Source organism: Bombus affinis, chromosome 3 (genome assembly GCF_024516045.1).
Source record: "Bombus affinis isolate iyBomAffi1 chromosome 3, iyBomAffi1.2, whole genome shotgun sequence".
Taxonomy (NCBI): Eukaryota; Metazoa; Arthropoda; class Insecta; order Hymenoptera; family Apidae; genus Bombus; species Bombus affinis.
This window is the reverse complement of record NC_066346.1, coordinates 10,510,491-10,536,645: the sequence shown is the minus strand read 5'-3', so window position 1 is coordinate 10,536,645 and position 26,155 is coordinate 10,510,491. Positions and strand designations below refer to the sequence as shown.

Genomic DNA, 26,155 nt, shown 5'->3' with positions numbered 1-26,155 from the left:
ATATCGAAGAAAGTAGAGCATTAGTTTCCAACATAATTTTTTACTTCGATTGTAATCTTCGATCGTCTTTCATTTCCCCGGGGGGCGATGTCTAACAACGATACGGGACACCATCCATTTAATTAATACGCTAGAAATGATGTAAAAAACAGAACATTTTCTCGATCTCTGTATGGAAGGTAACTTTTACCGCATGCGTTGAAAGTAAGGACGAGAGGACTACGTTAAGATGATTCTCAGTCTACATTCGATCGCTGTCTGGAGCGTTTCGTGTTTCGTACAGATATCGATGGACTTAATGCAAGTAGCCGCTTTTTCGTCTTACGTAACATCTTTCTAAAAAAAATTAATGTATCGAATGAAGTGAATAAATGAATGAAAATGTTATTAGAATAAGAATTTATTTATCAATGATAATTCGAAGTCTTATCTGATGTGTAAAAGTGCTACTTGCTGACGTTTGATTGCAACGACCGAGGTCGTTTCTAGTGATTTTAACTCTTCTGAAAGATACCTTATGTGAAATGTTTTAAAGATTTTTCTATCAAACGAGTATATATCCCTAATAAAAAGATTCGTTCGTTAAATTAAATTTTCTTATTAGACAAATAGTCGTAATTACGTATCTACATATTTCAAGATGGAAATGCTGACCAACTATTTCCACGAGTTTCTTCAGTAGAATAATCAACGTCAATGGAAACAGCATCATCGATTCTTATAATTATTCACAATTAAAGAGTCTCGTACGAGATCCATAGCTCGATAGAAATAAAGAAGATTCTTCAAAACTTATCCATAGTTCTATTTCCCTTCAAAATTTATACAAAAATGAAAGTAGAATTTTTCATGGCGGCGACATTTTACATGGTCACGAGCACCTGCATCTTACCCTCGCCATTGATATTGCAATTGATCTTGGAATTTGCTAAATGGAAAGATTGGGACCAAGTAGTACTATTCCAGGATTTAACTTCTTTTGGTGAGTACGATCAAATCTTTATGTACTTTTTTCCTGCTTCAAATAAAAAGACACTTATCGTATGTTTCTCTCGCAATGTATTACTTAGATTAATTAGATCTTATAGATCTGTCTGATTAATCACGTATAGCGACTCTTTTTCAAATGTTTTCAAGAATTTATAATATAACGTTACTGGCGATTAAACGGAGGTCGCAACAGCGTGACCTTCGTAATATTATTCAATTTCTCTATTTCCTTACTTCGACGTAGTATTTCCTATTTTACACGTTTTCTTTTCATTTTTCTTTTACCTTAGATTGCGTCTTTACTTACACAAGACCTTTGATCGCGTGTCTCTCCGACGAGGGAATCGCCGTGTCGATTCAATCGGCTGCCAACCCGAACATACCTGACGTCCTTGTGATCCAGAAGCATCGAATCGGATCGATCGTTCTACTGGATGGGCTTAATCTCACTTCCCCTGATAATATTCTTCATGTGGTGAGGAGAGGCTATGCAGTAACACGTTATATGTTTAAAATTTACTTTTTAACACGTTCGCTGCGGAACATCACGTACTTTAAGAGCCAGCTTCATATTCCTGTGAAGGAAATTGCCTTTCAATTTTCGTCAAGAAAAATAGATAAACTCTCATTTGTCTTTATCGGAGATGCCTCTGTACAGTATCTACACAGTGACAGACTGCATAGACTCATATGATGATGTTGGAACACTTTTCTTTTCTTAAATAACCATTTAACTATTCAACATTCACCGAAATGTGATTAGTTCTCTCCTATAACAGCGCATTTTTATTGTTAGAAATGTTTTGTATATCGAAAGGGGCACGTTTCACCGATTTTAATGATCTTCAAATACGTTGTCAAGGTCAGAATTTCGAGAAATTTCGTTTATGCATGTAATGGCCGCCCGGCACCAGTTTCCGAGATATTCATGAAAATATTTTGCATGCATACGGTAATAAAATGTTTAAGCGACAATAAATATTTATAGCAAAGTCGTAATGCTCAATAGATTTTGTGGACGAATAGTGAATAATTCATTGCAGTGGTCTACGGCGGTTATAAACAATCAATTAAGAAATACGTTAGTTAAATAAATAGAAAAATGTATTTAGTTATTTTATAATTAAAAATTTATGAACTGTACAGAAAAAGTGTTTGAAAGGAAGTAAGACATATCAATAACTTAATAATATCTACTTGTCTTCGACTTTATTCATTCGTTTATTCGGTACCACGATCTTCCCTTTTACTCGTTCGACATACTATAACTAATTGTGTTAGTTAATCTACATATCTGATGTATAATACATCGATTATGTTATGGTTTCTTGAATAACTAATTACCGTTTCGTGTAAAATTATCTTGTATCTTTCACGATAATTGCTACATTTATTATTAGACAAAAGATAAGGTATCGCATAGCAATATCATTTGTAATTAGTTGCAGTTGGAGTAAACTCACATGATAAAGTATGGAAAATATCGTTGGTTTAATTTCGTAATTATTATTACTCCAAGTTGTTGTTTCTCTTTCATAAGTCACCCGTCTTGCTTCAAGCTCGGTAATTAACTATTCTTAATGAAAATTTAATTCCAGGCGTCGCAGAAATTTCAGTTTAATTATTACGTGTCTTGGCTGATGATAACCATGAGAAACACGGATGCGACGATCGATACCGTACTTCGACACTTGAATATCGGTATCGATAGTGACGTGATCGTTGCAACGCCTTCGTCGACGTACGAAGTGATTCAGAAAATGTCTCGAACGTACTGGAACAGGTAGCTTATATTCGTCGAACAATGCATCTAGTATGTTCATTGATTATCGATCGTCTGAATAAGGAACGTGATAAATGTCACGTTCATGGCACGTTCTCATGGTTTCGAGATAGTTTAAACGACGGAGAAGAAAGATCGGGAAAAAAGTGGGGAAGACTTGTTAAGATAAATCTAAAAATATAAATAATCGAAAACGACTAATCCACCGTATAGATTGTACCTATACATCGTTAAGTATCGAAAGATTTTCCAACATTGTGGCGCTCTTATCGAGAATTTAATATTCGAAACGAATTATTTAAGATTTATTGTGCCATTTATGCAAAACTCAAAGTTCGCTGGTAAATTTTTCTTTATCACTATCCTTAACCTTGTATGGAATTCGAGAGAACACAAATGCGAAGATTATCGTGGATATTGTTAAATTATGGTTACGCTAAATCGACGTGCGTTACGAAAAGTATTACGTCTTACTTGTCTTACAAAGAGTAACGTAAGTCAATCTATCACGAGAAGAAACGCCGTTTAATGTTGCTGCTGATAATAAACACGTCTCGGACATATGATGATAACAAACATGATTCGCATTTCGTCACGAATAGTAGTTTGTCTCAAACGCTTCAGCGAAAAGTAGCACGTTTCATTTATTTTGTTAACAGTAGGATATTGCATTGTGGTTCCCAAACAACTCACGTTCAACTTCTGTGGCTACCAGTTGTCTTCATTATTGTTTATTACTGATTCATTGAGTTTTGAAAATTTTGGTGATCCCATGTATAGCCGTATTGTAAGAACAAATTAAAATACACGGCAAAGTACATACGATACTAAAATTGAATTATTATCTAATAAATTACTGATACACGTCTGACAAATTGTCATAATTTAATTATCTAAAAAGGATTTGTTGGCAATCCTGTAGAATTCTAGATAATCTATGTTATACGCGATTAAAGGCAAAGCATCCTATTTTTCGTAGAAAAGTTACGAAGTATGCTATTTTTGTCATATGAAAGCGTAACATGCTATCAGAAAGAACAGAGCACTAGTTTTCGCAAGATAAACGAAATGTACTATTTTTCGTAACGTACGTGGCAATTATGGTTTCCTCGATGTTTTGTAAATATACCATAAATATGGACTTGTTAAAATTCACATATTAACTCTCTTGAGTCAATTTTGATTCTAAACTGTCACGTCATGCTTACCAAAATTTTAAAATCCATATTCATAGTTCTATTTAATTCGAAACCTAATTTCCCTACTTTTAATGATAATTTTATCCTTGTAATTTATTGACGTAATGGATAATTAATTACCATCGAGAACGAGGATACAAACTTTTAGAATTCAAGTTATATTCGTTATTCGTTGCTCGTCATTCATTTACATGTAATTACAACTAACCAATCTTTGTTATTATTTTCTCCGTGTTTCTATCGTGTCTTCTAGAACGTGCGTATCTCTGCAACACTACGGGACGAGCTTCAAGTTCGGGGAGCCACCGGTCAGAAGGTTCGACGAGAACGCGTCTCTCAATTTAAATTATGCGGTACTCGAGAATAAAACAGTGCTTTACCACTTCGTTCACGTGTATAAAATCCGATATTCGGATAACACCAGTCTAGTGACAAATTTCCTTGGTTCTTGGTATTTGGACTCGTGGTCGTTGAATAGTCCAATTAGCGTGAAATTGAGGAACGAGTTTAAAGGGCAACCGATCGTCTTTGGCGTTCTCAATGGAACCATTGATGGACAAATGGATGTAAACGAGGAGGAGACGAATGACATCGCACCTTTTCTCGATTTCGCCAAATTCGTTGCTAGCAGCGTGAACGCCAGGTATTGGAATAAGATAATATATGCATTGACGAAACGATTCGCAATGGCTACAAGTGTGCAAATTTTCTTTGGATCGTTGAATTTGTATATGAATCGTAGGCGAGGGATAAGTTACAGCGTGGCAATGGTTCCGATAAAGAACAGTATCTGGGAATCCAATGGAAAATATGTATTCGTGGTTATACAATAGATAAATTTTGAGTACCTAGGAGATAGTTTAGAGTACTGTTGAAACGATATATTGTGGATTTTAATTAAATACATGTATAGACTTTTTTGATAAAATTGATATTGACTTTTCTCGAGATAAAAATACTATTATATTTGCTTATTTGTTTTTACCGTAATTAATCGATTGGTCGAATATGATCATTTATATACAATATAATGTATTTAGGTGTATATAAAATTTTTTAGCATTAATCATGCAACATAGTACTATACTTCAAATGTGGGAACGTACAATAGTTTAAAAGAGGTGAGAATCATTAAATCATAGAACTCAATTGATATCGATAAAATGACTTTTCGTTTATTTGCGCAGTTTTGTGCGTTAACTGTGAATTATTTATTAGGCAGATAAATCGTTAATAGTATCCTCTGATGAATATTAAGTCGTATCTTGAATGACTAATTTTCTAAGTGAATCATGCACTTTGTTACTTTTGTATTTACTTACGTACTTCGCATTTCCTCTTTAATAGAGCTTTTCCTTTTGAAACTGTCTTACATATATTATATTATATTACAGTTTTATTTATATTTTTAAATAATTGTAATTGAATTCTAATTTCTGGATAAATCAATATTAACTAAATATATTTTTCCGTAATTAAATCTAACGAATAACATTCATCAAATAAATCATGAGTTTATCGAAATCCATTAGTAGGTTCATTGACGGTGATACAGAATCTTGAAATTTCTAATTGCGTATTAGATAGTGTCGTCCATAAATCTAACAAATTATGCAATTCTATGTATATATGTATATGTCAAATATATATCAGTTACATCATAACACATGATACATTATAATATCAATTGAAAAGACAAATGCGAATTAAACGTTCATAAATTTTCTCTGAAAATGATAATTAATTATAATTTAAATAATAAGTAATTTACCTGATTATTGAAATCATTTTTTACACATTTAGATCTGCAGAAATACATCAATACGTAAAGTGTAAAGACGTCCGCATTGAAAATAGTCGTACGATGACGACGATAAAGTCGTATGTTACACAGTGTACAAAATCCAACGTCCAGTTTCTCAACGTTCGTGTAATCGTTATCACGATATGACAGATGAAAATGGCAATGAAGCTTTGATATTGCTATTTTGTTAATGAGCGTGTATGATTTCAGCCCTTTTTATTCCGACCTGCTCTGGTTATCGATTTTCCCACTGATCATATGAAAAGTGTTATTTCGTTGTTCGAAATAAAGATTTTGAATTTCTCGTTCAATGTATTTTTTTTTTTTTTTTTTTTTTTTTTTTTTTTTTTTTTTTTTTTTTTTTTTTTTTTTTTTTTTTTTTTTTTTTTTTTTTTTTTTTTTTTTTTTTTTTTTTTTTTTTTTTTTTTATAGCAAATCTCAGTGTTTCTATAAATTGATATGACGCTTTTTTAATATTGGTTTCCACGAACATTTCTGATATTTCGACTTGGCAGAATTCTGCAGTTTCCTTCTTTACAAGATTGGCCACATTTCGAGTTAAGTGATTCATAGTTTTAAAGCAGAGGTCTATAGTTTTTTATGTGTCTCCGAAAACAGCACGCTTTATATTTGACGAAAATAGTGACACACGCCTTGATCGATCATTTTTGTTGAAATTTTCTATTTTAAGTTTTAGACAATTTTTAATTATTTTTAACGACCCATCAGTTATTTTTAACGACGATCAGTTATACTCGTAATTTATCGCTACGTTCCCACAGTTCTTCATATCGATTACTCTTTTTCTGTAAAGTGCAAAGCAGCTATTAATTGGACTATGAACAGCAATGTCATTTATAAATGTTGATAGAATTTATCGGATTTGTTCCTTAACATTAAATATTTTATGTTTATATATGCAGGCTGACTGACAAATCATGGATATATAATACAAACAATCTTCATTCACCAGAAAATATTTCGATTAAAAATTAAATGGTTTTGAAAGTGGTATAATTTGATGTCAATAGATTTCGCGTAGATAGAAACGTAGAGAATATATAAAGATCGGCCTTAATTTTCTTAATATGTTTATATATTTTTTAATATGTTAACCAATCCGTCTTTATATCTCCTGTAAAAAGTTATTAACCTATTTATGTCGAAAAACCATTAGTTTAGTAAATATCTGAACTTTTGTTTCGTAAAATCTGTCATACTAAAGACAAGGAAAAATGTATGTAAGATACTGCTTTTGTATTTGTTTTCTTTGTTTTTCATGGGAATAGGATACAGTAGGGCGAGATCATTGCTCACGATCAACGTGGACCACGTACAATATAATTTTTGTAACGAACAAATGAGGAATTATATATTTCTTGTGTTATGTTGTAAGACGCGACTCAAAATTCTCTCAAGCTTTTCTATCCGAGTAAACTGCTACTCGAAAAGCGAGCTACGACGGTGTCGTCAGGAAGATATTATTTCGTTGGGAGAGTTTGTGGCGATTGTAGAATGTAGAAACGAAGAAAGAAAGAGTCTAAGTTATCGGTAAAAACAAACCATATACAAAAACAGAAGGCAAGGTTAACAATATAACAGTCTATTTTACAGTAGATGCCTCATGGGTCTGCTACGCATTGCCTGTATACAGTCTTAGGACATAATAATTGTTTTAAATTCTATCACACGAAGAATACATAGATATATATTAATCAATAAGTAATGTGTACCCGTGTATGCGGTAATGTGTAATAGCGAGATAGTTAACATTTTCCTTGTACGTATAAAAAAGATTGAAATAGTGTAAACATTTCTAGAATTTGTCCCTCTAATTTTATGCTACACGCACAATTTTTTAAATATACAGATAAATATTAAATATACGAACCATACTACTGGTGACTACTGAATGACTGGATTATAAAAATTGGGGAAGGATAGGTCATTAATTTATGAAAGATGTATAAACATTCAACAATTGCTCATTCAATTCATATTCTAATGCCAAAATAAGTATAATTCTGACGTAGAAGCAAACACGTGGAATATTGACAAGTAGCTATATAAATATGTATGAAATCGTATCAGGAAAATAACTCTTTTGCAGTTTTTTTGTTGTGTTTCCTCAATGTGAGCAAGAAATTCAGATGAGTAAACATATTTTTGAACATAGCGTATATTTATCTCTTTTTTTATTACTTTGCAATTAAAAAGGAATAGATAAATAACTAATAAAATGCCATATTTTCAGCATAGAGCTGGTGCCACACGAGAAGTTAGGTACCTTGAATAATAAAATGTGGAATAATCTGCTCGGAGATGTCGTCACTGGTGACGTGGACATTGGTCTAGGATATATTACCGTCAACAAAGAACGACAAGCTGAAATGTCCTTTAGTCATCCCCTAATTCGTTATATGTGAGAAAATATTTTATAATATCTAAATTATCCGATAATAGTGACTAACAGATTTTTCGAGAACGTACAGGGTGTCTCCTAGGTTTATAAATTTTGCTGTAGCCTTTTATTATTAAAAATACGAAAGCTTGATATGGACAAAGGTTCTTGAATGTTTTGTTATGAAGCAGCAACAAAAATATATAATTCGAAGGAAATGTTAAAAGGAAGGTTTTATTATAATATAAATTATGTGTCAATATAAGTTACGTCTGTTGAATTAATGTTTGATTTGTCGAATAAATTGATACTATGGTATGTCGATATTATACGAAGAAAGGTGGGATAACACTTCGAAGTGTAACAATATATGCGAGCATCTACATAAATAACTTGGTGAATTCTACTTGATAAATTTAAAGTTGCTCTAGTTGATGTATCAAGCAAAAAAATTTGTAAACACTTCACCTTTAGTCGTCTACTATTAGATACCACGAATTTTAGTAAAAATGTAATTTATTAAATATATTTCTTTAAATGAAAAATAAACGAAGCCGCACCATTTATTCATATTATGTACATAATTTCAAGAAAGATGAGAATGGATCGCGCGATTATATAATGTAAAAAACTAGTGCACTGTGATTGGCTGATAAATTTACGTTTAGCAATGTATAACATCACACGTAGTTTAATCTGTACATTAGCTTGTTTCATTTTCTTCAAGTTAAAAGTTATTATCTGTTCGTCACTTTTATTTTGTTCTTTATCTTATGTTGAACTACCCGCCTAATTAATAAAAATGTTGGTTTCTTCGTCTTTAGCAAATACTCACAGAAACTAATTAATGTAAAAAAGAAAAAATAGATCTTCTTAGGTCACACTTCATATTTTTTAAACGAATTTTAAGTAAGATGTTTGTGAGATTTATCTTATTTTTGTTCATAAAACACATAAACAAGATTTTATATAGAAACCTATTTAAACTGTATAATGAAATGTATTTTTGATTAAACGAATGATCTATGTTCTACACGATGAATATTTTTACATAGGAGGAATGTTTACTATCATCCACTGGAAACTGGTACCATGAGGGACATATTTCGCCAACCGTTTAATAACTGTTTACTGAGTTGTGTCGCATCTACTTATTTCGCCATACTAGTAGCGATGGGGTTGATCATTTACACAGCGAAAACTATTTTACACAATGAAGAAGCTAAACGCGTTGGAATAGGGGAGGCTGCGCTTTGGTGCATCAGCATAATGTGCATGCAAGGTTATATCCCTTAAATCTTTTCAAAAGGGCAATTAGGAATTTCTTAAAAGAGTATTTTATCAATTTTTAGTTAAAAATTTTTAGTAACACGTTTACACGCATACATAGTGACGAGAGATGATCCTACTAAATATTCATACTTGTTTATCGAGCGTTCAAATTTCTTTTTGCATATCTGTAAGTTATTGTATAAGTATAATACATATATTATGGAGAATTGCGTTTATTTTCCTAGAAATTGTTTTGCATGGATAAATCCGCTAATAAGCAATAAACAGAGAATTAATTATTAAAGTATATCTTGTAAGGTTATCAAAAACAGCGCAATAATCTAGCGGAAAGAATAAAAAATGTCATGAATAATGTTATGCTTGTAAGTCATTTGACTCAGAACACACTAGTCAAAAGTTAATTCGTACAGACAGTTCTCTGACTTCTACAGTGACACGTTTTTGAATATTCATATAATCACGCAAGTTACAAGTTTGTAGGAAGAAAGAAGGAATGAAATAAGATGTCGTAACGTTTGTCTTCTCAATGATTGTTTCATTCTTAAGAATCGATTCGTTTTAATTAATTTTTCATGAATTTAACGAATTCCAATTGCAGGTACTCCATGGACACCGCGAAATCCATCAGGGAAGACAATATTATTATTCAGTCTAATGTTCGCCTTAGTAACGTACAATGCTTATGCTGGTTTCATCACTTCGATCTTATCGGTGCAGGCTAGTGGTATCAAATCTATTACCGATATTTTGTCGCACAATTTCAAATTGGGATACAGCATCACCGATGATGAATACATTAGAGTAAGTTTATTTAAAAAACAAATAAAAATGTAATATATCAAATTTTTCACCATCGAAATATTCTCCTGTTTGTTTCACAGAACGTGAATGATAGTAATCTTCGACAGTTGTATATAAGAGCGTATAACAATCGGGAATCTAAATTGGATACTACTTCTGGTCTTACAAAGGCCGTGAAAGGCCATTATGGCTTCTTCGTAAGTGCAACTCTCGCACGACGCGCCCTCAGGTCCACACTGATTCAAGAACGATGTACTCTAAAAGAATTACCTCTTCCACAAACATTCACAATGGTGGCTCTACCAATGGCTAATTCTTGTCCTTATAAAAAAATTATTAATTTAAAGTACGTGAAATGTTAAAAAAATATCGTATTTCAATTTTAGAGGGAGAATGAGAATCATATTCGATATAGTAATACGACCTTAGACTTATATTTTATTTATTTTCTATTCTTTCTTAAAGTCGAAGGGCTCGGTGGAAAAGTGGTATGAATAAGAAGTATTTATGTTGGATAAACCGTCGGTGAAGCTAAAAAAACCTAAATTGAGAAATCTCGTCTGCTTTGATCAAGGGCATGTCACGAGGAAGTAAATGCAAGTGTGATTTTAAAATATCTTACAAATTATACGCCACTTTTCCGTCAAGTCTCATAAATGTATTTTATTTATTGTCAATATTCTCACGTCCAACGGCGTTCAGAAAGAAAAAAGAAAAAAAAACGAAAGAATTGCCAAATGAATTTTACATAGAGCTTCTCAGTCAATGGAAACATTAATCAGACATATGTTTTCTAGCATTTTGAAAATACGAGAACGAGGCGTTCTGAACAGGATAACAGAACAAATGCTGCCAGAGATGCCTCGATGCAAATCGCCGACTACATTTCACAGTGCCAGGTTGGCCGATGTTTATTCCGCTTTCTTCATCTTGATCGCTGGAGGCGTATCGGCCGTTTCTATCGGGATCGTCGAGAGAATTTGGCACAAGAGGCGACAAATGAAGGAAACGATCGTTCGTGGAATGCGTCAACATCGCCTAATGCCCTCTCACTTGCCACATCTGCCACATTTACCTCGTTTCTCTCATTTTCCTCATTTATCGCATTTGCATTTCCGGGACGATCGTCGAAATGATTTTTCTCTCGATCGTGATTCGCGATCGAATTTAACGATAAACAACGAATGCGTAGCAGCGAATCCTTCCGATTCCACGCAAGAATCGCGAGAACAAATTACACAAAGGAATTATAACCAGGAACGCTATGCGCATTCGGATGAAGACATCAATCGACCTCGTTTCGAGCCGAAATTTTTCAACTGGAGGAGACGTAGCAATTTCAAGCGAACGAATTGGAGCCCGTTTTCGGGATTGCCAAGAACCAGGTTTGGCAGAAGTCAGAAGAGTAGATCTAAGGATAACACGGTCTTTCCTTTTCATCAATGACAAGAAAGGATGTTGTGTATCAAGGAATTCACGAGAACTTAACCCCTTTCTTGAAAGTGTCATAATTTTAGTATCAATATATTAGAGCCTCGTTTCTGTTCGAAATCAATCGTGTAACTTTAATGCGCTTGATCAATCTTTAAATGGTTTCTGTGCGGCTAAAATTGTCGACGAAGAGGCGAATTGTTTTGGCAAGAACGTAGAATTATCTGGATAGTCGATATACTATAGCTTCTTTGTAGACATTCTTCAGGTAGTATTTGTACAACGTTTCAAAATATAGGTTAATCTAGAAACTAAATATCTAATGTTAATTTCGCACAAGTGTTTTTTCTGCTGTGTCCTTTAAGCTGGGTAAAAGAAATATTGATTATTCAGTATACTCTGTATGTGTGTGCAATATAATTTCTTATTACAATCTAATTGAGTCGTAAATTATCATTTACTTCTAATATTATAATTTGTCCGTTTGGTAAAAAACACTGAATGACGTTAGAAGAAAATGTTTATGTTATAATACGCTGGAATTTCCAGTTGAAGGATTTTATCATTTGCATGAATTTATAGAATGTATTTTTGTTGTAACATATCGTACGTTTTTGAAGTTTATGTTCAAGATCAAAAAAATGAATTATGCATTGATTAAGCGTTTAGATATTTGTTTATGTTTTTTATATTTATGTATACCTTGTAAAAAATATAACTCTTATTTATTTGAATAAATAAATATTACAAATACAGCTATAATGAGTTACGATATAACGATCTCTTAGTGGCATAATTACAAATATATTGTATTTATTTGCTGTGCAGAATAAAAAGTTTTAGAAATATTACTCTCAATCACGTTTGCCGTATTTATCGTAAGTTGCGGTGATTTTTACTTTTGCGTAATAAGTCTTAAACGGGGATTCGTATTTTTCCGTATTCTGCATGCTCTTACAATCTCGTAATATACCGTGCACGTTTCTGAAATGACGTAAACAGGTAAAAAAGTTTTTCAATAATATTTTGTTATTAAGGCCAGATATTTCATTTTTCTTATTACCGGCACATAATGTTCGACAAGTCGTGAAGTTTTTCATCGTTGTTACATCGCTGCCATTGTTCGTACAATGAGACTTCTCCGATTTCATCGAGATAATAATGGCAAAGATCTCTGAATCTAAATAAAATCCGGTATCAAAGGAAGCCGTCGTAAGAAAATAGAATACACGCACAAAATATCTGTATACAGACTTCTCTCCCCAAAGTCCATCGGCTGATGTGGATACCATGATAGAACCAGGTAATTTATCAGAAATGTACCTTTTTCCGTCTAGTTCGCGAAGACCATAGCTATCAAAAAATCATAAATATATGTTCCTTTCTTTTCTTATTTGTAAGCTATGTGTTTTTATGAAAAATGGGAATTCATATATGTTATAGTATTAACGAGTACTTTAGTTTTGATATTTTGTACATTCTTGTATATATATATACATAAAGATTACTTTACTCATCGGATATTTACAATTGAAAAGAATAATCGCATATGGTCCTCAACAGAACTTCGATTTCAGTGTCATTTAAACACGCGTTAGGTAACGCTTCGTGAACATCCAGCAATGTTTGATTTATCTAAAAGGTATAGATACGATATTTCAGGAGTTTTTTCTATCAATCTGTTGCAAATATAATGTAATTCATTATGCAATTGATACCCATTTATTTCAAGGTTTTGTTATGTATTTCTGCTTTTATTCGTGAACGAGAGTTTCTAGTGTTTTTGATAATCAATATTAATTTCTATTGTGTATTTGACTAAATTGGAAAATAATTATTTATCGTGAATGCCTCTTAAATAATAAAACGCTGGGTTTGGATAAATATCGATTCTGTTTGAATTAAATTGATTAAATAGCAAACTTATGAAAGGATGTTTGTGTAAATGTACTTTTGTATGTGTAGTGAAAGTATGTATATAATCGAATAAAGTGAGAAATAGCCTGCGGATATTTACGTGTTTTTGAAGATATTAAGTAGCAAAAAAGTAAGAAAATGTTAAAAGGCCTATATGTAACTTTGAACTCTTGTAAACTAAAAAAAAAAGTCGGAAAAAAGCGATGTTGGCTCTTGGAGTCAAAAGTTCATTTATGCCAATATTACTTTTAGAAATGCAAGAGAAACAAGACAAATTATTGACGAAACACGGGACAGCCATTTCTGATGCAAAATAAATGCAACTAAAATAACATGTAGATAGCAATTAAGGTAACATGCAAATATGCAAAAAGAAAAATAAATGTAGAAAGATATATAAAATCAAAGAGATTTAAAAATTATAAAGTTCCCCTGTGTTATGTCTAAAATGGGAATAATAAAATCATTGAAATGATTCATCATTTCAAATTCATATCGCTTTTCTTTACTTCAGAACTGCTATAAACATTTTAAATATCATTTATGTGTGGATTCCCTTGCGAACTTCTCAAAGAATTCGTTAAATGATGTCATCAACAAAATAAATAATTGTAAAACATCTATATTTGTATTTAAAAAATACGCGAATAGAGAGAACTAGGATAATCGAAACCGGTGAAAAAGGATCAACCTTTTCAGCAATGGCAAGGCACATCCCGCATCTGATACAAGCAGAAGAGAAATCGATTTCTATCATGTCGCATGGTGAACAAGAACGCAAATACGGAATCTTTTGTACTACTCCAAACTCTGTTGGGTCACAGTAATAATAATAATCGGATGTTGAATTCTGCTCGTTTCTACTTAAAGTCTGCTCGTTGCCTTTTTGACATTTGGCGGATCGCTTTCTGCCGAAGCCCGTTCCATCTGAGGTTAAAATCAATAAAAGCAATATTACGATAAAAACTTTTATCTCCATTGTCGTCGACTTCCGTCACGTCTCCGTTTTCTGCTCACTGGATATGATACAGATTCCCAAAAAACTTTCTTCATATGAAATTTTACTAATATGCATTTATCAAAGATTACACATTTTAAAATAGGTTACCATTATAAGATTTAAAAAAAATAGCTAAGAATATCTTGAAACAGAAGAAACAAATTTTGAAGTTTGTTGGCCCGGAAATGTCATGGTAAGGTATACTTCGATATTACTTCTACTCTCGATAGGCGTCGCCATAGTTGCTATCGACGATTCGCCTGCGCAAGATTATACATTGAGTAAACGCATAGCTTAAGTTGGAGTTTTGAAGGTTAGGATAATCGAAACAATTCACAACCATGGTAATATTTTTACCAATTTATACGTATACAAAATAAATTATCTTAGAAAGACTATTTGAGTGTGTTGTTTTTTTTTATAGGCCACAGCAATGAGAAAAGAGTTTCTGAAGTCAAAGAAAATGATACATCCAAATAGTAGAAAGTCTATCGCTATTACGAAAAAAGTCAAAAAGTAAATAGAATTACTATTAAATTATATGATTTTATTATGTACATTTTATTTATTTTATATGATTATATAATACTCTTGTGTACTAATGAAGGAAATGGTCAATGTGTTTTGTTTCAGAATATCAAATAGACAGAAAGGGAAAATGTCCCGCTTGATAAAACAGAATTTAATAGGAGAAAAAATGTTGTGGATCAGAAACAATATGATTCCAGGTGTGTGTCCCTATACTCCAGAGTTAACTGCAAGTTTGTTAGAAACGTAGGTAAAACAAAGATGTATGTACATGATGATACAGAGATTGTGCATTAAAGATTTGATTAGTTATAGTCCTATGTTTGATCCAAAGGTACATAGCAAGAAATGATGAAGAAATGGAACAAATTGCTATTAAAAGATCTATAGGTAACAATAGGAGTAGACAACATGCCAGCAGGGAAAATATAATTAGAATAACCAAGGAGAGAGAACAAGAAGAATATGATACGTGTGGGATAGGTAAAGAATTACTGTCAAATTTATTTTTAATATATGCTGATATACAAACCCTCCTTTATTTTTCAGAAATTCCTGATATTTTAAATGCAACTCAGTGTAAAATGTTAATGAATTGGAATAATGAATTACAGTGTATCAATAATTTTAAATTTATAAGGTTTGGTAAGAATGATTTAAACAAAGCATTAGTGCTAAAAGAAAGAATGCCAGACTATCCAATATTAGCTATGCCTGTAAACGAGAAGAATTTATTAAGTAAGTCAATTGAATCAAATGAAAATAATCAATCGACAGAATGTGTAATGAAAATAGAATAAATTCTGTAGATACACGTCTTTTTTACCTTCACCTCTATTTAAAAAGAAGAAAAGCGAACAGTTTCGTCCTTTTTTGTTTGCAAAATGCTAGAGACTGCATTTCGTCTTGCTCTTATCTCCCACAAAAAATCAGTCATGTCACAAGGTACAAGAGTACGATAGAAGAGGAAAGAAGCTGTTTGATTGTGAAATACTCAATAAAACTGAAACATGTAAATGAATCACATGCACGTCATGAATATTTTGCATCGTTTCTTTGCCTTTTTTTCATTTTTTCCGCTAGTTACTTCATTATTTAAGAACGAAGATATAGTAATTATTCTAAAAGTTTTATATTTCAAAATGGTAAGAAAATCAATAGTACTAATGATAAATATACTATTTAACAAATTTTTTTAAATTCTTTACATGCTTAGAATTAATCAAATAGCTTAGTATATAAAAGAGTGAACTTATGTCGCATGTTATAATTGCAGCTGCGTTTGTTGCAACTGCAATTCCAAGGAATTTCTCTCGAAGCTCGCGGTGAAGAATTTGTTTTGTTAAATTATTATTGGTATACTTCGTCAACTTGTGGTATATCGATACAACTTGTCAACCATCACTTAATAGCTTCTCGTTAATAAAAACAATTCGTAACTATTTAATAAGAAGCAGTATATTCTTAGTTATTTAGAAATTTATTTAATGATGTTTAAAAATACGAATGTGTTTAAAAATTATAACGTAAGTATATATATATATATCTCATTTTATGTTTTACTAATATATCTCTAATTTAGATTAAATATCTGAAGCCTGAAACTTAAAAATTTTAACGTATCGTATACGTTTCAAATTTAGTAGTTTTTAGGTTAGATTACTTTCGCTTTCCAAAGATTAATCTTAGTATATGGATTTAACGCATCATACAGTAACTTTTCTTTGTTAGAAAATTTTAGAAATTATCTATATGACCATAACCTTATTTCATGGTGGATATATTAGATTTGATGGACTATATTTTAATTTTATTTTATATTAGTAGTAATAGAATAGTAAGTAGAAAGATTACGTATATGCATTGTTACATAGTACAAATAAGCATAAAATTTTTTATATTTCACCTGTAACAGCAATTTGTAATTCGGTAATTATCTGTTCTCACATAATACTTAAAATTCGCATTTTAAAATCATGAAAATGTCCAGTTCATCAGTTTGCAAAATATAAGAAAATTTTTACGGTGTTTGGTATTTCAATTTCTCGCGCGCATTGTATAGAAACGAAGCTCGCCGTCTCAGCCAATCCAAAATCGGCTAGGTTCACTTTTGACGGAATACCGCCATTCTACTGTCGAAGAGCGAATCGTTAAGATGTATCGCCGTTCGAAGCGTATAATCTGAATTTCTTAGTACTTCAATTGCTGTTATTACATTACATACATTATTATTAGGTTTGTTGAATTAATGCCTACCTATTTAGTTATTTATTAGATATTATTAACAAAAGTTTATACAATCTTTTGAACTTTTTTCTGTTTTCCTCCATTGGTAGTCTATTTGATCGTTTTCATTACCGATAGCTTGTATCATAAACTTTTGAAATAGAATATAGGTTCGACTATTATTTCACTTTAACGTTTTTCATACAGTAACGTTTAGTAACGTTTGTTTTATGATATGCACATTTATGATATGACACTCATATATATATATATATATATATATATATATATATATATATATATATATATATATATACACACACATAGGCATGCAATATTTAACGTAATACGACTAAATTATACGTAATTCTATGATTTCTTTTAAGAATACTAACGTGGAACTAGACGTGATTAAACAAAAAATCATTACTTTTTAGAAAGAGTTCAAATATTTTCAACGTTTTTTTTATTTTAAATAATTTTTTTCCTCGATCTGTATTACAAAATGGAGTTTTGAACAATTCGATAAAATAATTAACACATTTTCAATTGAAATTAAAATAAAAATTGAAATATTTCATATATTATATGAATTGTAAATTCTTGACGAGAACATCGCAGCGTCACTAAATCTTTGTCAACAACTTCTTGTTTCCACGAGAGCTTCACAGTCCCAGACACGTGCAAACACGTTTCGATTCATTAACAATCGCGGCTCTTTCACACTGTTATCGCCTTATCCTTGGATATGTTTACGAATAGAGTTTTGGTCTGTCACAAGCATTTTCGAATAATTATGAAATAAATGTAGTTTATGTGTAAGAAACGAACATACGCAGTACAATTCTTTCAGATAGATTGTATTACATTTAGAATCTTTATAAATACTTGTCAATATTAGGAAATATCTTACAAAGCACAAATAATATTTCAAATATATTTTATTTCCGTAATATATTCTTTATTGATAAATAAATTAATTAGAAACAGCAGTATTTTCCAAAAAATCGCTCACTTCCCCCATCCTTTTCTGTTAATGTAGTTTTACTTTCGGAAATTTTTTGTGACCGGGCGCAATACGATCTTAGAGTCAGTGTTTGCTACGTAACTTTTTTATAATTTAATATTTTATAATTAGATTCACTTTTACGTTTTCAAAGGCATGCTTTGATAATGGAATCGCCTAAGGGCATTGCTATTAATATTTTATAGTATTCTATTACACGTTATGTTTGAAAAAATTATATCTTTCCAACTTTTTATCTATTAATCAATTTTGTTTAATCAAGTGACAACGTATAAGCGCAGATATTTTCGTTTCAAATTCATTTTTATTCATAAAAATGATATTTGATCATTTGTGTTTACTCACTCTCTATACCTTTTACTTTTATCTCACTGCTCAGCTTAACGTATTGTTTCTTGTTTTGAAACATAATATGTCTATTACTGAAAACACATCCTTTAGTGTAGGTGTTCCAGGAATTTGACGAGTCCTATTTGTGTATGTACGAATAGCCGACAACTCTACCCTCCTACTCCTCCCCAACCCAAACTCGTTGTGTAAATCGCGGTGCGGGGTGTCAGTTTAGCGTGGGCAATCAGAGGGACTAGACGTATATCCATCCATGTCATTTCGCGACAGGTGGCTTTGGCACTTTGGTAAACATTTTTCTACCGTTCAAACTCACACTATTGTTACTTTTTGTTCGTTTTTCATCAATACTTCGTCGTAATCTATTATTTAATCACCTTTGTTTCTTCAACTGTCTTTTTGGTTGTTCCATTTGCCGGTAGCTCGTACAGTGAGTTTTCAAAACACAATTTGACCATGATCATTGTTTTATTTTCAAATAATTTATTCTTTTTATACATTTGTTTTAATATCTTGCTGTTCTTTTGTGCAGATTACTATTATTTGATTCCGAGGGAAGCTTTGATGTATTAGAGGGATGCTGCGAAATTCGAAAGGACGGGATGAAAGTCAAAAGGACGCCATGGTGATTAATGATAAATTTGATAACTTTTCGTCAAAAGGTGGTAATATTTATTCATTATTAAATTAACTCCATTTCTTATAAGTATTTCATTATATTAATGTAATTAATATCTAATATAACAAATTCTAAATTCACAGTTTATTAAGGATACCAAGATGAAAAATGCAAGATTAAGGAAATTACTTTTTTCTTTCGAATATATTAAATTATGTTTCCGAAGAAATTGAATAGACTGTTTAACATAAATTTAACATAGATTCTCTCGATTCTATTTCATTTGAATAAGAAATTCAAATAACTTTTTCATTTTGTTTCATTATTCGTAAATTGTCTGTAATATAACATTGTCGGACCTGAGCAGATGCCGCGTCACAAAAATTGCTGTAACTCATAAAAATAATTGAAATTTTGAAAAATCCTTTAAGGGCATATTCTTGAATGTCTAAACTTTGGAAATATGAAAAAAAATTTTTCGATTTTTTCAAATTTGTAGACTAGAATACCCCCTTAACGCTTAGAAAAAGAGCGCCATGTTGCATTAGAACGAAGTCACGTAATGCATAAAATATTTGAAGTTGTAATGGCAGATATTTAAATGTTTAGATATACAAAATGTTTTAAAAATTTTTAGATTTTTAGACAGGTAGGAGTCATAAATAAATTTTCAGATTTTTAGGTAGGTAGGGCCCACAAACAAAATTTTAGATTGTTAGACAAGTAGGATCCATCAATAAACCTTTAGCTTGTGAGGCAGATAGAATCCATAAATAAATCTTCAAATTTGTATCTAGGTAGTATTCTATGAATAAACATTTAGATGTCTGATGCTCAGAGTTTACAAAGAAATTCTTTAAATTGGTTGTAGGTGAAAGTCTATGAAATGAAATCTTTAGACTTCTAATAGGTAGAACTTGTACAGAAATTGTATAATTTTTATGTAAGTAGAGACGACAAAAAATTTATAATTTTGATGAAACTAATTTCAATTTAAGTTTATTTCAGGAACCTCTACGGGACCAATGGAAAGAAAATACTCTCTCATGGTATAATCAACATATTTAACATATTTAAGTCAACGTGTTCAGTTGTGAAAGATATATTCATTCTGTACTTCAACGCAATATTTCCTCTTCAATTTTATTTATTATATTCAGATATTTATGTAGATAGGATTCATGAAAATCTTTGAATGTTTGAGAGACTGGTTAAATTAGATTTGTAGTCAGGTAGGAAGTTGAAATTTAATTTTTACTGTTAGGTAAGGCATTTGTGAATTAATTTTATGAATGAGATCTGTGGTTAGCTTGATCATTCTCAAATTAAAGCCCCAACTCAGACTTAGGTAGATACTAAATAGAAAACCTAATAATGTAGGAAGCACTGTATCCCTGTATGTGTGTGATAGATAGGTCATTTTGAAATTAAAAATGGTAATAGAAGTGTAAAATTACTGATGAAAATAGGAAAAAGAGTCTCACATAGAATTATATGATTAGTTTATGATTTAATGTAATTTTTATTCTCATGATTATCTTAAGATCTAATTCAATTTTTAGTTTTAGGTGGGTCTCCATTTGCAGCAACCTCCACACGGTGAGATGCGGATAATCATATTAATATTTAATGTACCATAATACAATTATGAATTGTGTAGTAAATGATAATATGAGCTGATTGGCTGCGATCGCGATTAGTTTTACATAATTATGTAGTCAAAATTTATTTATTATTACCTTTTAAAGGATAGTTAGTAATTGCTACGATTTACATTCCAAATTCGTTCGTAAGTTAATTAACTTTCACTCTGCCCACTGTTCTCAATTACCACGCGTCTAATCGAATTCGTCTCACGAGTGCAACGTCCAATCCATGGCTCGTTGCAAATTAAGCGAAAATACGACAAATCTAACGAGGTCTTTTAGCTGAGTTAACATTAATTCGATCGACCGAACCGGTAGAATTTCAGGAAGAGATTAAGGCGACATAGTAGGTCATTGATTACAGGAGTATGTGACAAGCTTTTAAATATTTCTGCAAATTGACGATATCCGGATAGTGCAGTTCTTCAAATTCATAATTCTGAAAACATAGTATATAGGTCATGGAATAATTACAATAAGGATGAGAATATACCTATTATCATTTTCACGTATTTGGATATTCAATATTGATCAATATATTAAAAAATGCCCAAAATATTCAAAGTGAAGTATTCGTTAAAAAATTGAGAGGGTAAAACAAATCTTTACTTAGATATTATTTCTTTAATTATATTCATAAAAATCTTCAACCTATCGATCGGAATTTCCAATTACCATCAACTTCCCAAACTTTCGTTCGGTTTGTTAACAGAAAGTTAAAAATTCGCGAGATGTCAGATAGAATCTTCAGTTTACCGATTACATGAACTGTAACTAGAAATTCATTTGCGTTGCCATTAGTTACAAATGGAACTACAATATCTGAGGATGATTGGCCTTTGGTATCAAAGTAAATGGGTGGAGTGCTTGTTAAATAACGTTTCACTGATGACCTACCGAAGCTGGAAATTCATAAATTATCCAGGTCTCCAAGGTTCTATACTGAATCTTGGTCCTTTATTGAACCATATTCGAAGTGACTTGAATCTCTAAAGTATCGTTGATTTCTCAATTGTTTCGAATTGTTTATCATTCAGACGTTTCTTACTATCTACGATTCCATCGTAATCGCGTTTCGATTCCTATTCGGCAAGTAGTACTCAGATAGCATCGAATTTACCACATCGGCCATTTTTACGCTCGCTTGAGCTTTACGATCTCCCGACGTCCTTGCATTCTCAATTATACTCGACGCTAATCCTCCCACTTGTTTGACGGGCCGCTGCTGTCGAATTAGAAAGTTCGTTGTCTAGCTGTGACTTTTTGACTTTTGTCTTCCTTCGTCCATCTATGCGGAAAAATGACGAGGCGATGGAACACGCGTACATAGGGCGTGAAATTCAAACTATTGATGAGAGAAAAGATGAGTTTGTTTATGCAGATGTTGATGCGGTTAAGATTTACTGAGAGTATTCGCGATGCAGTGGTTCGTTGATTGGGGTCAAATTGTGAACGAATGGCTTTATTGAGTAGTAAAATTATGCCTCATAAATTTTGCAATTTGTTCGAAATAATAAAAATGAAATAGCTCTGATGAATTATGTATTGTTGGAAATTTAACATTGACAATTTTCAGTTATTAACATGTACACGTTCTTACTAATACATTGCTAATCTTGATTTATATCGTAATGTGTATTTTTAGTTGGTTTACAATTCACGTCTCCGCAATCTATGGAATAAGACAAATATTTGAACCACGAATTAAGGAATTATTTAGTGAATCAATTAACGAATCTTAAATTTTGTTTCCTGGCAACATGCTTTAACAATGAAGGTAATTCAATAAATAAATCCTCTGCATCGTTATGAACCTCTTTCTAGCCACCGCAAGGGTGAACACGTGACTAGGCTACGAATTTGATGGCTAGAATGAGGATGTTCATGGCAAATACGAACACAAATGCAGGAAAACAAAGAATGTTAAAAGTAAATTATGTAACATAAATAATAAATTATATAAGTAAATAATTAAGTAGAGAAAATTATATAACCAAATAATAAAAGTTATAAAATTTAGAGGATACCACATATCCTGATTCAAGCTTTACTTCCACGTTATTCGTCGTTAAGGTGCTTATCAAAGATCCCACTTCATTTAGTCCAGTGTGATAAAATACTGACACCTAAATGTAGCTTAGAAAGTGAACGTGAAACGTCTGTTGTATATATGTAGCTATCACAATTGTCAGAACCTTCGTCGTCCGAGGATTAATCCTTTCACTGTGGATTAAGATGACTATGCGCTGCAATAACTGTGTTGTAGAACTTAAGAAAAATTATTTTATATCGATTTGATGTATACTCATTTCGCTATTGGTTAGAACAGGAAATACATAATCGCCCATGTGTCGCAATAATCCTATGCCTTAACAGTTTATATGGTCGTTAAAAAAGTTTGAAAGCAGTTTAAACATTAGAGTATAATGTACAAGTAGAACGATAATTCGAACAAAACCATCGTTCATGATAAAAGCGCCCCGTCGATAAGGCGTTAATCGACTCTTGTAGATCTCTCTCGGGGCTCATTTTCTCCGCCATCGTCGTTCAATTTCGCGGTCTGTAAGCGTGACCGGCGGCTCCTCCGCAAGATGCAAAGAAAGAAGCAAATGGGAAGAGGAGAGAAAAAAAAGGAACGCGGAAAAGAGAAAGAGGCGAAGGAAGGGAGTAATTTCTCCAGTGGAATCTCGGCGACGGAATTCGAGAATCGGTTGGTAAGCGAGTCAACCGACATCGACACGAATATCTCAGCGGAGACGAGCCAGACAGCTGGAAGGAGAAGAAGACTTAGCTCGTGAATGTAGGTCCCCCGGGTCGCCACCTATAATACGAACCTCCCACCTCGAGGGAGTCGTGCCACTATCTTACAGCTTCCTTCAAGAAGAACGTGCCCGTTTCACCGTCGAGTTCATTCAGTTCAGCCCGGTCAACAGGTGGACCACCTTATCGGGAGACTCGAAGCAAGGTTGATTTTAACAGGAGCGTTCCAAGAGATAGAATCTTGAACGCGTACAGGATGTTCCTAAAACCGCGTCGAGCGATTCGTAGGAGATGGGATATTTCTCTGCTTCGTGGGCGGCAAGGTCGTAGGAAGTAGGGTGTATCGAAACTTAGGTTTTGTTTTATTGATTTCGACGTTTTTGTTCGGATTTTTGTAGTCATTTCGTTGGTTCAGAAGGAAACTGAGGTTTTTAGTCGGTCGTGCATTGGGATTTTGGTGATTCAGAAGGATATTTTGATATTTAAAAAGCGTAGCAGGTAAATTTAGTGATTCTGTTGAGGTGAAAAAGATGTTTCGATTTTCGGAAATCTAAACGCTTTAAATCAGCCACTTTTGAATCAGTAATTTGTATAATTGTAAAATGCTTAATTAGAATTGTTCTTGTAAGCACAAATTTCTTTTTTAAATGTGTACTCAAAAGATTACTGTACTGAAATTGTACTCAAAAGATTCGAACGATGAGTTAAATGGAATTTCTTGGTAAATATAGCCTTTTATAATCTGGCTTTTATTGTGGTTTGTTGGTATTATCGAGTAATCTTTAGAAAGTGGAGTAACAATTAATCAATTAATGTATCATCTACTTTAATATCCAAGCCAATAGCATTCCTTTTGTAATAAATAGCATTCCTAAGGTGAGAAAAATTAAAAAATTAAAAAAGCTATTAAATATCTTTTCCATTTCTTCGATAAAATATAACAAATGCCTTCTTCAGTATCGTTTCTTACTTCAAATTTAAATTCGTTTTTTCGATGAATCTTTATTCACTCGAACAGTTTATAGTGAAATCTTCGACCGAACATTTTACATGAAACTTCGACCAAACATTTTACATGAAACTTCGACGCTTGAAAGGGATACCTCACAGGTGGGTCTTCGTTTCTGCATAAATTACTTTTCTCTTTTAGAAAAAGTAAATCGAAGATCCGTTATTTTTGAAAGTAATTTTTGTTGAATCCTATATGGCTGTCTAAATAGTAAAGTATGTTAAGGACTATAATATTCTTTTATATTTATTTCGTAAAGAAATATTCATCTATCAAACACTCATATTCTATAATCACCAGACTTACAAGTATATATACATTTTAAAATTAAAAGATCAATAAGTTAGGTATTGTATAAATCAAATAGATAAAATGCTCAAACATAATCAACACATGGTTCAATCTTTAAATTGGATCTCTGAGAGTACTATCGTCGAAGGAACCAAAACGACTACCATTCATGCTCGTTGTATTATCTTCTCAACAATTCAGCAGCAGACAATGGCGAGCTTGCGGTTTATCGTCATGGAAAATGATCAGGAATGGGTTTTTCAATTAGCAAAACAGAGGTTTGACAAGCAAATTAAAGCGAATGTAACAGCTGTGCCGACGTATTGAGTCACACTAGTGCACCGGCTTGAATTACCACATAACGGGTGGTCCTGTAATACAGCTCGAAAATGGCTAACTGGATGATTGACTGGAACGACGGGTGAGTCGCGAAAGAGACGAAAAAGAACGAATCTCGCTGCACGAATTAATCGAGCACCTTTCTTCAGGAATATTTTTCATAGTACTTAGCTACATGATGTTTTAGTCTTTAATCATACACAGATCTTTTTTGGAATTCTTTTTGATTCTGGTCTTTCGTTAAGAAACTCTCAGCAAAATTTTGTACGAAATATTTCTGATTTTTGTGTACTTCAAATTGTTCACTTTTCAACATTATACCATTTTCACGCTTTTATAGTTTCCAATTCCACGGCTATTAAGTTTCGATTCCAACATTTGTATATCCTTTTAATTACGCTGTCTCTGTATTTTCCCAGTTCCCAATTTTTTCATTGCCCTTATTCTTCTTATCATTTCTTCAATCCACGAAGGCTGGATTGTAATATAAATTCCTCTTGCCTTCTTCGTTTATATGGTAAATATAAAAATAGGACGAATGTATGTTACAACCTAATAATTTCTATCATTTACACATTTTTCAACATTTCAATTTTCATAGCGAACGCACATTTCTTTAATTATATATCTTCAATCCCATTATACCCATTTTCGTCGTCCAATAATTACACCCCCACACGATACAAATCCTCTTGATTCTCCCTCAAATCCTCATTCCTCCCACTCTTTCTCCGTCCCCAAAC

At 32.2% G+C, this 26,155-nt stretch overlaps 3 protein-coding genes across 14 annotated transcripts; 2 read left to right on the top strand and 1 right to left on the bottom strand.

The window, feature by feature from the left end:
* The first annotated feature begins 660 nt into the window (after positions 1–660).
* Positions 661–12,457, top strand: LOC126914659 (uncharacterized). Its single transcript, XM_050718878.1, has 9 exons — positions 661–982; positions 1,281–1,465; positions 2,589–2,773; positions 4,226–4,615; positions 8,031–8,198; positions 9,233–9,459; positions 10,069–10,271; positions 10,352–10,617; positions 11,069–12,457. Exons 1-9 carry the CDS (start codon positions 832–834, stop codon positions 11,715–11,717), a joined length of 2,424 nt encoding a protein of 807 aa, XP_050574835.1. The 5' UTR covers positions 661–831; the 3' UTR covers positions 11,718–12,457.
* Positions 12,458–12,461: 4 nt separating this feature from the next.
* Positions 12,462–14,801, bottom strand: LOC126914746 (uncharacterized). 2 transcript variants are annotated; one of them, XM_050719137.1, is made up of 5 exons: positions 14,311–14,801; positions 13,231–13,337; positions 12,957–13,055; positions 12,766–12,882; positions 12,462–12,686 (listed from the first exon to the last, which is right to left on the bottom strand). In XM_050719137.1, the coding sequence occupies exons 1-5, from the start codon at positions 14,596–14,598 to the stop codon at positions 12,557–12,559; spliced, it is 741 nt and encodes a 246-aa protein (XP_050575094.1). In that variant the 5' UTR covers positions 14,599–14,801; the 3' UTR covers positions 12,462–12,556. The 2 variants fall into 2 exon arrangements, with proteins under 2 accessions (XP_050575094.1, XP_050575093.1); XM_050719136.1 differs by having other exon boundaries at positions 12,472–12,686; positions 12,766–13,055.
* A 12-nt stretch (positions 14,802–14,813) lies between these two features.
* LOC126914737 (translation machinery-associated protein 16) lies at positions 14,814–24,519 on the top strand. 11 transcript variants are annotated; one of them, XR_007709778.1, is made up of 9 exons: positions 14,814–14,963; positions 15,044–15,135; positions 15,253–15,393; positions 15,482–15,630; positions 15,697–15,885; positions 15,957–16,292; positions 16,424–16,673; positions 18,842–19,035; positions 19,281–24,519. XR_007709778.1 is itself a non-coding variant. In XM_050719121.1 (6 exons), exons 1-6 carry the CDS (start codon positions 14,961–14,963, stop codon positions 15,945–15,947), a joined length of 579 nt encoding a protein of 192 aa, XP_050575078.1. In that variant the 5' UTR covers positions 14,814–14,960; the 3' UTR covers positions 15,948–16,168. The 11 variants fall into 11 exon arrangements, 2 of the variants coding, with proteins under 2 accessions (XP_050575078.1, XP_050575077.1); XR_007709785.1 differs by having other exon boundaries at positions 15,957–16,673; positions 19,281–19,373; positions 20,376–24,519; XR_007709784.1 differs by having other exon boundaries at positions 15,957–16,673; positions 19,281–19,410; positions 20,376–24,519.
* The last annotated feature ends 1,636 nt before the right edge of the window (positions 24,520–26,155 follow it).

What these genes read in the sequence shown, in the direction of transcription:
- LOC126914659 (XM_050718878.1), top strand. Translation starts at nt 832, where the DNA reads ATGAAAGTAGAATTTTTCATGGCGGCGACATTTTACATGGTCACGAGC. An exon ending in CCAGGATTTAACTTCTTTTG is followed by an intron (nt 983 to 1,280) that starts GTGAGTACGATC and finishes CTTTTACCTTAG; the next exon opens with ATTGCGTCTTTACTTACACA. An exon ending in AAAAAAATTATTAATTTAAA is followed by an intron (nt 10,618 to 11,068) that starts GTACGTGAAATG and finishes TATGTTTTCTAG; the next exon opens with CATTTTGAAAATACGAGAAC.
- LOC126914746 (XM_050719136.1), bottom strand. Translation starts at nt 14,598, where the DNA reads ATGGAGATAAAAGTTTTTATCGTAATATTGCTTTTATTGATTTTAACC. An exon ending in GCCTTGCCATTGCTGAAAAG is followed by an intron (nt 13,338 to 14,310) that starts GTTGATCCTTTT and finishes TATACCTTTTAG; the next exon opens with ATAAATCAAACATTGCTGGA. An exon ending in TTGTCGAACATTATGTGCCG is followed by an intron (nt 12,687 to 12,765) that starts GTAATAAGAAAA and finishes ACGTCATTTCAG; the next exon opens with AAACGTGCACGGTATATTAC.
- LOC126914737 (XM_050719120.1), top strand. An exon ending in ATTACGAAAAAAGTCAAAAA is followed by an intron (nt 15,136 to 15,252) that starts GTAAATAGAATT and finishes GTTTTGTTTCAG; the next exon opens with AATATCAAATAGACAGAAAG. An exon ending in ATATGATACGTGTGGGATAG is followed by an intron (nt 15,631 to 15,696) that starts GTAAAGAATTAC and finishes TTTATTTTTCAG; the next exon opens with AAATTCCTGATATTTTAAAT.